The following is a 13,975-nucleotide window of genomic DNA, read 5'->3' as shown; positions in this document are numbered from 1 at the left end:
GATCGTTATTTTGCATAATGATTGATGCTTCGTAGTTCCTCGATTTGCAGATGAGACTCTGAGTTAAGAGTTGAGATGGAGAAGGATAAGCAAATTATAGAAGAGAGATGAAGGAGAAACAAAGTTGAAAAAAAAATGGACAAAATTTAATTACAACTTTCACTAAAAATAATTAATATTGACGAGGTAAATAAGTACTGACGAAACCATCAAGCTTTTCCTATGAGGACGATGTCTTCATACGGACGAGAACGTCCTCAGGATGAGCAACATAGAAGGCCACGATACTGACGAGGATATCCAGTCCATTTAATGCAGTCAACTAAACGGTTACACTTCCAACTGTATGAACCGTTTGGAGACATTGATGCCTCATTACACAGCCCCGAAGCGTTACCCAATGGAGCATTAAGACCTCCATAACTCCTCCAACGGCTAGGGATGATAAGAACATGTATAAAACCCATACACTCCCACGAAGGGGGGGAGAGACAAGTAAGAAAGAATATTGTTTATTTGCTTTTCTGTTCATTTTATTGCTTTTCCTAAAAAGAGAGTTCCATATTCTAACTTTGGCATCGAAGGCGTTGTGGCAGGCACCACACCGGTGTCCATCTCGGTAGGCCGAAGGATTAGCTCCATCCAACGAACATCACTGACAAGTTTACACTTATCAGTTTGGCGCCGTCTGTGGGGAGCGCATTTTTTTCGTGTTCAAACACGAAATAGTGGTTCCTTATTCTTGTTCTTTTCAAGATGGAGTCTAATCAAGACGCTGCAACCCTAGCTAAGCAAGTTCAAGCCCTTGCAGCCACAGTTGAAGAACTGACTAAGCGAAACCAAGAAATGAGATTACGGCTTCAGCAAGAGGAAAATCGTTCGAAGGGAAATCAGGAAGATGAGGGGGATAGCAACAGAAGAAGTGACCATCGAAGGCCAAACACTCCCGTCGAGCAAAATTCAGATATTCTTCGGGAGATGAGGAGGGAGATGGACGAACTAAGAAACGCCATCAAAGAGAAAACAAAGCGGAGCGTGGATCGGATGGTCCAGGCGACGAATTCGCCATTCACAACAGCGGTTCTCGACTGCCCAGTGCCATCAAAATTCCGGTTACCTCAGCTCGAGCCCTTCGACGGACTGAAGGACCCTCAAGATCATCTAAACACCTTCAAGACGACTCTGGGACTTCAACAGCCCTCAGATGAAATTTTGTGTCGCTCCTTCCCAACTACACTCAGGGGAGCTGCCCGAGAATGGTTCACGAAGTTGCCAACATCGTCAATCGATACGTTCGAACAGTTGAGCAACGCCTTCCTGCATCACTTTATTGGAGGACAACGACCAAAGAGGACCGCTGACCACTTGCTTACCATCAGGCAGGGAGAAAAAGAAACCTTGAGGTCATATGTACAACGTTTCACGAGGGAAACACTGGAGGTAGACGAAGCCGACAATATGGTGCAGCTGACGACCTTCAAAGCAGGGCTGAGGTCCAGGGATCTCATCAGCTCACTCGCGAAGAACCCCCAAAGACGATGGCTGAAATGCTCCTCAAGGCACAGAAGTACATGAACGCTAAAGACGCATTGGCTGTTATCAAGGACACGGACAGACCAGGGGACAAAGAAAGAAAAGAAGAAGATCGGAGAGGCAGAAGCGGGACCGTCCAGATCGTCGAATCAGTGACGGAGTCAGAAGGAAGGATGACAAAAATCCACGAACGGTAAAATTCACCCCTCTCGTTATGCCTGTTGACAAAATTTTGGCGCAGATTAAGGACAAGCATTATCTTAAGTGGCCACGGCCACTACACTCCTCTCCTAACGTCCGCGACAAAAGTAAGTACTGCCGATTCCACAAAGATCACGGCCACTACACTGAAGATTGTAGGGATCTCAAAGAGCAGATAAAGAATTGATACGGAAGGGGAAGTTGCAGAAATTTGTAAAGAAGGGGGAACACAGCAAATTCCGAGAAGAAAACAAAGCCAACAGGGGTCCTCCTCCAGGAACGACGGCCGTCAATCACAACCTCCTCAAAATGTGGTCGGGGAAATACAGACGATCGCAGGGGGCCTACCACTGGGGGCTCATTCAAGTCACTCAAGAAAACACATCAACGACAAGTGAATAGCATCCACGTGACACCCTTGCCAAAGCAGAGACGAACTGATCAGGATATGACCTTCAACGAAAGTGACTCCAAAGGAGTGAAACAGCCACACAATGACCCCTTGGTCATAAAGCTCACAATAGAAGGGTTCAACACAAAGAGGGTCCTCTGGACAATGGTAGCTTTGCTGATATCATTTACTTTTCCGCATTCCAACAGTTGAAGCTGGATCCTAAGAGACTTCGTCCATTTGACTCCACTCATCAGTTTCAGCGGTGACAGAGTGTATCCTGGAGGCATAGTGACGCTGACAGTCACAGTAGGACGGACCCAAAACAGTTAACTCGTCAGATAGACTTTTTGGTGTAGATAGTCTGTCATCCTATAATGTCATCATCGGAAGGCCAGCACTCAACAAGTGGAAGGCGTCACATCCACGTACTACTTGAAGATGAAATTTCCAACGGATGACGGTGTTGGTGAAGTCAAAGAGACCAAGTTCTAGCTCGAGAATGTTATCAAGCTGTTTTAGCACTAAGGAGAACCACACGTGGATCATAGAAGAAAAGAGGAAGAAAAAGTGGAAGCACTGGAAGTGGTGGAGTTGATCGAGGGGAAATGACGAAAACAAACAGAATAGGGACGACGTTAAGCCCTGAAATGAGAATGAGAGCTCATTCAATTTCTCAGGGAAAACTTGGATGTCTTTGCCTGGAGCCATGACGACATGCCAGGTATATCTCCAGAAGTTATTCAACACAAATTGAACTAGACCCAGAAAGAGACCCATCAAGCAGAGACGAAGAACCTTTGTGCCAGAAAGGGACCAAGCATTGCTGAGAGGTAAACAAACTCTTGACTGCGGGCTTTATCAGAGAGGTGTACTATCCAGACTGGTTAGCCATGTCATCCTGGTAAAGAAAGCGAATGGAAAATGGAGAATGTGCGTGGATTTCACAGACCTGAACAAGGCCTGCCCAAAGGATAGTTTCCCGCTCCCCAGGATAGACCAGCTAGTAGACTCTACGTCAGGCACAAGCTGTTAACATTCATGGACGCATTCTCAGGGTACAACCAGATAAAAATGGCTGACGAGGATCAGGAGAAAACTGCCTTCATCACCAGTCAGGGCACAAGCGGCCTTCCAAGAGCTGAAACATTACCTCAGCACCCACACTCCTGAGCCCATCCAAAGAGGCGAAAACCTTTATTTATACCTGGCCGTTTCCTCTACGGCCGTCAGTGCAGCCTTGATACGAGAAGAAAACAAGAAACAGCTCTCAGTCTACTATGTCAGTCAAGCCTTCCAAGGAGCTGAATTCAGGTACCCAAAGATCGAGAAAATCACGTTTGCATTGATAGTAGCTCCACTCAAGCTCAGGCAATACTTCCAGGCAAACCCATATTGGTAATGACGGACCAACCCATCAAAAAGTCTATGAACAGACCGAAGNTCAAAACCATTGATAACATCTTGTCGTACTTGGTTGCTAATTAAATATATATATATATATATATTAGTGTTGAAATTTAAGTATATTTATTAATTTATTAGTATAGAAGCATCAATGTGTAATATATATATATATATATATAAATTACATTATATTGATGCAAATTTTTGTTATCTTTTTTATGGATGACTGTATAATTTATATTATTATTTAATATATAAAGTTACTGTCAACGTATCTTTTACTTTTGTTTCCCAAAAAAATGTAGAATATTATGATTCAAGATTCATGATCCCACTTATTTTTCACGATCGTACGTCTTAATTTTGATAACCTTGCACGAAGTGGTGACCAAATAAGATCCTTATATGGACCTAAAAAATCTCATATACGTGGGTGATGGCAAGTCATTTCGCAAAATCAGCAGATTCATATTCTGATTTTCTTGTTTCTTAGTTTTGGAAAATCAAAATTGGGGTGAAGTATATATATTAGAAACAAAACAAAACAGAAACCTTAATATTTAATGTGGTTCCACAAATTATATGTCAAGTATAATCTACAATCGATGAGAATCATTACAGCCACACTTGCAAATTAAATTCTATGCCACATTAAAAGATTATTACAACTCCTTACTTCTTTCTTATCAATGACGGAGAAAAATACTTATATAAATTAGCCTCCTCACGTATGTTCAGTGCATACTCGGCAGCTTGTTCTATTCTCAATTTGAATAGAAGTCTAATTGTTTGTTCTGTTTAATTAAACCCCTTTTAAACAAAATAGTTAAACCTAATGAATTAGCTAAATAGTTACTTAGATTAATTATGAAATCAAGGTTAAACACCTGCAATCATATTACTTAGTGCGTAAAAATAAAAAATAAATAAAAGAAAGACGGTAATATAATGACCTAGAAAAATCAGTGAAACCAACAGTTTCAAAGTAAAAAACTTGGGGAGGATTTAAACGAACTACCCTCAAGGTAAACAAATCCACTATGATAGAATGAAAGTTTACAATAGATTTAAACCCTAAATTTAAAGCTACCTCTTGTAGAACTTACTAACACGACCATGACAGTTTCGACTCCACGGACTCTTCTATCTTGAATTTGCTGTGCACAAACACCACACTTGTGACTTTGAAATCCCCCTCAAATGTTTAGATTATCAGCAGTTGTTGATCTTGTAGCAGCAACTTTAGAAGGAGAAGACACAATACCTTTTAGAGCTCACAAGAACACCTCCAAAGTCTCCTCAAAACATGGCACTTAAGGTTTCCTTTATATATTAAAAGAATTAGATCTGAAACTTTAATCACTTAATGGGCTTAACAGACTGATTGGCTTTAATTAAATTCTGTAGAACCCATCTTTCGATCAAACAAGCCTGTTCTCTCAATCGATCGAACTTGACATATTTTGAATTCCTAAACCTACAGCTTCTTTTTTCTTGTATTCTAACTTACAGTACCTTAAGCATTGTCTAATCATACTTATAGACTTAGGAATTTATATCAAGACAAGTTTGTACTCACAGTTTGCCAATTATTCTAAACTTTTAGAAACTAACACTAACCGTTTAATTTTAATACAAATCTAACCATTTCATTTTAATACAAATCTTTGGAGCTTAAATATAAATATTAAAAAAGTTGTAAACTATATTATAATAGGAGAAAAAGGACAAAACTACATAAAGTCATCAAAAAGAAAATTTCGATTTATGGTCATCGTTGCTCTATTCTAATACAAAGTTGGATTTATGGTCATCGTTACCGACAAAGTTGCGGTTGATCCTGATTAAAAATACTAATAATAATTTCAAGAAAGTTACTGACGTAGCATGTTTGAATTGGAGAACATTTATAGGTGAATGCTAAGCTAATTGGCTGATGATACCTTTCTTTTTTTAGAATCGATTGGCTGATATTGATACCTAAAAGCTAAAACAGTAGAACCCAATAACCATGCGGTTCATGCCAAACTGGTATTAGATTTTTGTTTTGACCTAATTAGAAAATGGAGTAGGTCACGACAATCATGCTGCATGAACACAGCAAGAAAGGTGCAAATCACGCGATTTGGAAACAATTAAAAAATTATATGTTACAATTATAATAATAAATAGCTATGTGAAAGTAATAATTACTAACTAAGGGTCCGTTTGGATACAACTTATTTTGCTGAAAACTGAAAATACTGTAGCAAAATAATTTTTCAATGTGTGAATAGTACCATGGGACCCATTTTTAATGAAAAAGTTGCTAAAAAGTGGAGTTTGTAGGTCCCATGAAACAATGCATAGGACCCACTGATGTGACTGAAAATGAGTTGAAAAGTCAAATAATGTGGCTACTATTCATGAACAGTGCATGAACAGTAGCCGCACTTTCAGTTTTACTGAGCTAAACGCGTGCCACAAAAAAAAAAGAGTAAAACGCGCATTTGCGCAAAACATGAAACGTGAACATAGATCCAAACCCACAATAATACTAAGAATATACTGAACAATGTTTCTCTCCAAACTAGTTTGAAGAGAAACTATTCAAACTTCTTATTTATTTATGTTTTTGGTGTAAATTTTGAAAATCTAACCGTTGAATTTCATGTTCTTTATGCTATTAACATACATATCAAATTTCGTTCAAATCAGATGTAATTTATTATTCAATCAATAAACTTATTTTTTATATATAATTTTAGATCATAAAAACTTGAAATTTTAACATTTATTTGATGACATAGCAATTGATCTATGATTTTCTTGAAATTTTACAAGCATGAATAACAAAATAAGAACATGTTATCCAACGGTTAGATTTTCAAAATTCATAGTCAATATAAAAATATATAAGGAGTTTGAAAGATTTCACTTCAAACTAGTTTGAAGATAAACTTTGTTTGAATATACTACCAATTTTATTATATTAGTCTTTTTGTCACCAATCACATTAAAGTAATTTAGACACATTTATTTTGTTTTTTAAACGAATAGCACTATAACCAAAACATTTTCAGGATAAAACCAAGTTGACAAGCTTTAATTGATTCTCAATTGGTTCTACCACTAAAATCATTTTTTTACAAACCATCAACAACTTTTCAATTGAGATTTGTTGTGAAAATATTATGTCCATAACTTGGTTATCTTGAAATCTATCAATCATATTCATTGTTACATCAATTTATAAACTTTTGCAATAACATTTGGGGAAATTAATAAATTATACATTATTTTGGAAGTACAATAATATTCTATACATTCTTCTCACATGAATTGTGGATCCTATAATAAATTTTGTGGGGGGATGGGCCTGGGTGCACCCCAGAGGCATTGGCCCAAAGAGGTTAAGTTAAGGCCCTCCTTCCACAGCAAGACGTTTGCCCTAAAACTCGAGGTCCAAAAGGATCGAGCCAAGAGTTAAGCACGATATGCCTATGGAGCCTATGTCCTCGAGAGCCACAACCCTTGCGAAGAGCATCCAATCGTCAGACCAAAGGAACCTCGCTTCCATGGATTACCACGGGAACGCATTAGGAAAAACGCAGAACCCAACACAACCATCATCTCCACATTTAAGACCCTCCACACCTAATGTCAACCACATTAATTGCTAATTGACTAGCCTAGACAAGGAGGATAGCCCTAAAACCTGCTTTCATGATCACAAAATGGCAGAAATGTGAGCTGATGGGATAGGCCACACCCCAAAAATCTGGCTAGAAAGTAGGACAGCTGGAGGATGAGAAAGGCTATAAAAGGGGGAAAGGATCAACAGGAAAGGGGAACCAGAAATATAGAGAGAGAAACTAGGAGAGAGAAAAGGAGAAAAGCTTTTTAGAAGGGCTCAATTCATTTTTGTTCTTGTAACTCCCTCGGGAGATCTATTTCTATCAATTGTTAGCAATGATTCAACTCTTTTTGTCTTCAATCATCTATCTAATTCTCCCATCTTGTATTTTTCATAAATTAGTTATGTAAATGAAGAACAACATTAGCCCTTACTAGTAACTATGTTTTTGAGCCTCCACAAATTTAATTAATAGAATTTACTATTATTTGAGATGAGGAAATACGACATCATTGTATTCTAAAAGGTTTATATAATTGTGCTCAAAATTATAGTAATTTTAGCATTTTTCTCCAATAGATTATTGTGCATATGACAAACATAATGAATTTGATGGTGAAGATAGCTAGTCCACAAAAAAGGCTTCATCTTCGCTAAAGGCACCTTACATGTTGCACACATATCACGGGGTACCAATCTCATGCAGTGACTTCTTATTTTGGTATTGGAAAAATCTAGTACTACAAACTATTAACCATTTATTTGTCATAATTATGATATTGCAATCAGGGACGGAGCCACATAGTGGCTTGGGGGGGCCGTGGCCCCTGCAAAAAAATAAAAAAAAAAAAAAAAAAAAACCTACTGGCGTATGGTAATACTCATAAGTCCAACATTTAAATACTCTTAAATCCAAATAACAACAAAAATACACTTTCCCTTCATCTCAAAAAGCCCACCCTGACCCACGGTATCCCTTGCCCTTTTTACTTTTTATTCTTTCATTTTGGCTTCTTTGATACACTTTCAGCATCGGTACAATAGCCTACCAGCCCCCAAAACTCCAATCCTTTGTTCTGTCCTCACAGTCCGAAGAAAAAAAAAATTTCTAACCAATTTTCTCTTTCTTCATCAGCTGATTCAGCTTTAGTTTTGGAACTTGGCTGTTTTGTCTTCTTTGATATACTTTTAGCACTGGTACCACTGCCTACTAGCCCCAACACTCCAGTCCTTTGTTCTGTCTTCACAATCCCATAAAATAAAATAAAATCCTGACCAATTTTTTCTTTCTTCATCAACTGATTCAGCTTTAGTTTTGGAACTTGGTGACTGCCTAATGAGTTTTTTTCTCTTTCTTAAGCATTAGACATTCATGATTCATCTCTTTATAGTGTCTTTTTTTTTTTTTTCCTCTCAACTATCTACACCTAAATATTCACATGCTCTTTATATTTTCATAAATTTTTAGAGAAATACGTGATTGAAGGCATGGGGAGACTGTTTGTGATGAGTCTTGAAGGGAAGATCTTTTGGAGGCAGAGGCAGTAGGCATTGCCACCTGGGTGACCCACCTTTGCAAAGTTTCTAAGGTCAAATTGTTTTGATTTATTACCTATTTTTGATAGATATCATGTTGCTGTGGATATGGCTGTAGGTGTTGTTAAATTGTTTGGTTTATGTTGTGTAACAATACTTGTGTGTTTAATTTTTGTTTTTGTTTGAGGAGTTATTATTAATTAAAGTCGTATTAAAAATAGGTTGACTGTTTAAATTATAGTGAAAATTTTGTTTTTTCTTGAGTATGAATAACAATCATATAACTAAGTAAAAATTTCTAATTAAAATTTTATTTTTTAAAGCTCTTTTCAGGTTAATTTTTGAGTCATATTCTTAAAGCTAAAAGAATTATGAGCAAACGAAAAACAATTGATGCATTCTTTAAGAAAAAAGATGTTAGCAATTCAGAAATTAGGACATCTGTGGGAGGAAAAGGAAGTTAGACCAACATTGACAATTGATAGCATGCGTGATGTGTTGTGTGTTTTCGTTAATGGCAAGCTTATAGGTAATTAGGCATTGTCTCACAATATTACTTCCTCTTATCTCAGTCTCCTTTTCTCCGTTGAATTCTTCCTCACCATTCATTTGCACATTGGATTATATTTTTGTGCTACTTTTTTTTTAGATATCTCTAACTTAATTGAGTATTGAGAAATGATGAAATTAATATGTTTGTTGAATGTTGACAATGTCATAATTAGTCAAATGCATAATTAGTACCCAAGAAGAAAAAAAGACTCAAACTGCTTAGGTTATATATCAAAACTACTCTCTCTCTCTCTCTCTCTCTCTAATCTTCCACACTTTACAACTCAAATCCAACTTGGTATCAAAGACTTCCAATCCAACCCTAGAAGCCATTAAAGAAACCTAGCAGTCATTTGAGTCAAGGTGTGTAGTAGGAGGGAGATAGACAAGAAAATATGGTTGGGTTTAAGTTATTGAAAAATGCAAGAACCACAAAAACTTACATAATTTTTGCCACAACTCACCATGCGGAGAGTTATGAGTGGTGAGGAAAAAGTGGTGGGTCCATGTAGGTCAACACCTCCATGCACAAGTGGTCGGCCCCCCCATGTACAAATTCCTGGCTACGCCCCTGATTGCAGTGTAAGTAATTAAAAAAAAAAATTAAGTCTATGTGTAAGTAATAAACAATCACTCATAGTCTACCACATCAAAGTTGTGGAATAGTTTTTGGTTCGCAAACCACCCTTGTGGGAAACGGCATGCATGAGCGTTGTAGAGTGCCATGCAAGCACAAGGATGCAAGGAGCACAATGTCTTAACCAACAAAGATTTGACATATAATGTGTACCTCATCCCCCTTAATTACTCTAATAAAAAAGAAATAAAAACTTGTATTTAATGACATATTACAGCAACGACCTTTCTCTTTTACTAATGAGTATAAGAGATTCATCACTCTTTCACAAATGATAAATATATTCTCTAATACTCTTTTTTTAGTCACTCTTTCACACAATATCAATATCAATATCAATATAATTGCATATCTTGATATACTGAAAATGTGATGTCCACTTATAAATAATAAAAGTGAACTAAAAAGAATGAACAAATAACAACTTATTTGGCAAAAATTTAAATTACCTACCTATGGTTTGAAATTTGACACTTTACCTACCTGAAGTTAGTTTGGCTAGAATTCTGTAACCCACATATATTAAAAATAGGGTTAGATATGTAATTTTGCTCTACTTTTATGTCTCTCTCCTCTAAAATAAAAATAATAAGATCAAAATAAATCAAGTGGAACACTTGCAGCATGAAATTTCAAATCACAGGTAGGCAATTTTAGATGGGTAAAATATCAAATTTCAAACTGTAAATAGACAACTTAAATTTTGGTCAAACCATAAATGAATAAGTTGTAATTCTCCCTAAAAAAAAATTAGGGTAAAATAATGAGGGAGAGAATCATCACCCCTTCACAAAGAGTTCTCTAGGCCATTACCGCTTTTTTTTTTTTTTTTTTTTTGGCCATACCGTGTGCTGTTTAGTGGTTTTACTGTTGTCTGGTAACTTTAAACTGACTAACTTTAAACTCTGGCTAAAACACATGCATGGCTATATGCGTCTGTTTATAACTTTAATTAATATTATTACTTTTTTTCTAGAATCAACTTTATTCATTATTCATATTATATAATATATTATACTAACATCTAGTATATAATATATAATAGTTTAATTTGTTAGGTGTCTAATAAAAAAATGGTTAAGAGTCTTTCTAACCTTTTAAACAAAAATTGTTGAATGACTGTAATTAAATATATATTATAATATGCGGCATATAATAGTTTTGTTTCTTACTGGTTAAACAATTGTTTAATTGTTTGGTTTTGTGTAAACACTTCGTTGTTTATATATATTTTTAAATTAGTTATATAACTAGTTTATAAAATTCAAATATTTAGCTTTTAATGTATGAGTAATTTATGGACAAATCATTTACTATTAATGCATATTTTAAGAGAATTTTCAAAATTCAGAAGCTATTACTTAATCATCTGTGCCAAAATTCGGAGTACTATAAATACGTAGTCCCTCCTCTCACATTAATGATAAGTCCTACTATTAATTTAATTAGTAGAACCCATCATTTATGTGAGATGAGAAAATATGCATTTATAGTACTCCGGGAGTACACAATAATTTTCCAAAGAAGAGTTAAAACATATAATGCAAAGCAAATAGATGTTGATATTTATGAACATAATCCTTGATTAGTTCATAATCAATTACAAAAAATTTAGTAAATCGAAATAAGATAGGGCATAACATTGTTGAGTTAGAGTTAATATATGGAACTAAGTATTTGTTTTGACTAATAAATTTTTTATAAAAAAAAAATTTATAATTATTTGGCCTCCCTAAATAAATTATTTGGAATGATAGATTCTGCACCTCGCTCTCAACTCTCACGTAACTTATTGTTCTTATTTATTGAGCCAATGCAGTGATAGCATTTATTTATTATCCTGTCTATTCTGTCCACCTCGCTATACCACGTGCAATTATTTTATAGGTATTAATGACAAGACCAATGCTAAATATCAACTAACCCACTTTAAATTGTTTCGATAAAAAATAAAATAAAATAAAAAGATGTAAAACAACATACAAGACCTTTGTAGTTGACATTACATGCCATGAATGGGACCCATGTAATACGGATGAGCAAAGGCAACGAAATCTCTAGTCACTAGAGAGGATCTTTGCGTTACAGATCTTCTATATAATGATAATAGCCAAAGTGTTTTCTCCTACAACTGCACAGTATCTTTTCTTAATTAGCACTTGTAAAGCTATTTGGTTTTGGAATATAAGTATCTGCCAAAATGCCTCTGTTTGGTAAGGTGGAGGCTGATGTAGAAATCAAGGCTCCAGCTGAAAATTTTCACGAGATCTTCAGCTGCAGGCCACACCACATATCCAATGTATCCCCTGGCATAATACAGGGATGTGCTTTACATGAAGGGGACAGGGGCAATGAGGGCTCTGTCATCAACTGGGAGTCTGGGATTACGTCCATGGTAAGGAAATTTTAGATCATATATGACCGTCTTTTATATATATATATATACATTATTTATTCGTAAAATGGTCTAGCATTCTTTGAATTATGTTTCCTTTTCTACTACTGGACTTGAGCTTGACTGTATAGATGAAACAAAATATTAATAGTGGGATCTAATTAACTTATCGTCATAGTATAAAGGATTTGGATTCAAATCGCCGCTAATATCAAAAATTAATTAGCCTTTTTGAAAACAAAGAGTAATCACAAGTCAAAAGTTGAAACCTATCATATCTAAAACTTGAAGCACCGTAGATTATATATACTATGGAATTTTGAATCAGTGTGCATGTAGATTTATATTTAAGAAAACCTTCTTCTATGAGTGAACTATTTTACGTAATGAGTAGGTTAACATTCTTGATATTGAGATTCCGAAATGGGTGGAAAATAGTCATCTCTTTCCTTAATCCGGATAATTTTTACAATGAAAAGAATGAAAGAGAAATGTTTTCCCTCCCTTTCTTGGTACAAAATGGGAAAGAGAAAAATAAACAAGGAATATATGATATAAAATGTTCCCTACGCCAGAGAAATGATCACCAAGCGTTGCACTAGGCCGCCCGCTAGGCTACGCTCATCAAATACCGGTTGGGAAGACAACTCTCTTTTCCTCGTCGCAACAGATCTTTAGGTACTCAAATCTAGGCTAGTGTAGAGGTTGTTTTTAATTAGGGTGATTGAAATGCTAAGAGTTTACATAACTCTTCAAATTTAGCTCTAGTGCGACATGACTAACTAAACGTTAAGCAATCAAAAATTAAACCAGCAATGTTTTCAAGCGTATATATATATACAACTTCCTAGCATTGAAAGACCTCAGTTTTGAGACAAGACAGGCTGTTAGAGTTGTCTTAAATTCTATTAAGGAAGGTTTTTCTTTAATGTATTGAAGTTTTTGGTTATACATGTTTTTACGTTGCCCCTCGTGCAGATAGCAATGTTATAAAGGCTTTAGGAATATTTTTCTAAACTGAAAATAACGTTTCGTTTCCTTGGTGAAAGCATGATGTTAATTTCTTAATTTGATTTTTTCTAATTTGAAACCACAGATGGGAAAGCTAAAGTAGCTAAGGAGGTAATCGAAGCAATAGATAAGAAAAACAACTCTGTCACTTTCAAAGTTATTGAAGGAGATCTCATGGAGGAGTACAAGAACATCAAAATCACTATTCAAGCTACTCCAAAGGGTAAGGGCAGCTTGGTGCATTGGACTATGGAATATGAAAAGCTGCATGAGAATATTGTAGAACCAAATACATTGCTTCAGCTTGCCCTTGATCTCAGCAAAGACCTTGATGCTCACCTTGTCCAGGCATAGAGACAAAATGGTTATGTTTTATCCTAGTATTGACTACAACAATAAAACAGTGTACGAGACTTGTTCTCCTAATTATGAATTATGTATGTCAATTTTAATCTTGTATGGGCTAACTGGAGCCACTTGTTGCAGAAATCCATGTACTCTTATGGTAACCTATATATTTTAATAAATGTGGGGGTTTTGTTTTATGAATATGAGTGTTTTCTCCAACTATAATTTATGTACGTGCGTTTCTGAGCTTATTGAAGCCGATCTACTACTATTTTGAGTTAATTATCTTTTCAATGCATGAGGAGTTTTTTTTTTTTTTTTTTTTTTTTTTTTTTTTTTTTTTTTTCT

The 13,975-nt window shown here is 35.6% G+C and overlaps 1 protein-coding gene across 1 annotated transcript in view; it reads left to right on the top strand.

The window, feature by feature from the left end:
* The window catches only part of LOC111998487 (MLP-like protein 28), a 37,533-nt gene extending 23,900 nt beyond the window's left edge, over nt 1-13,633 (top strand). Inside the window, 5 exon segments of the mRNA XM_024030587.2 lie at nt 5,898-5,914; nt 8,201-8,221; nt 12,063-12,247; nt 12,250-12,268; nt 13,365-13,633. Coding sequence (XP_023886355.2) covers nt 5,898-5,914; nt 8,201-8,221; nt 12,063-12,247; nt 12,250-12,268; nt 13,365-13,633 — 511 coding nt within the window.
* The last annotated feature ends 342 nt before the right edge of the window (nt 13,634-13,975 follow it).

This window comes from Quercus suber, unplaced genomic scaffold, assembly GCF_002906115.3.
Source record: "Quercus suber isolate HL8 unplaced genomic scaffold, Cork oak 2.0 scaffold_344, whole genome shotgun sequence".
Lineage (NCBI taxonomy): Eukaryota > Viridiplantae > Streptophyta > Magnoliopsida > Fagales > Fagaceae > Quercus > Quercus suber.
This window is presented reverse-complemented; position numbering and strand designations above follow the sequence as displayed.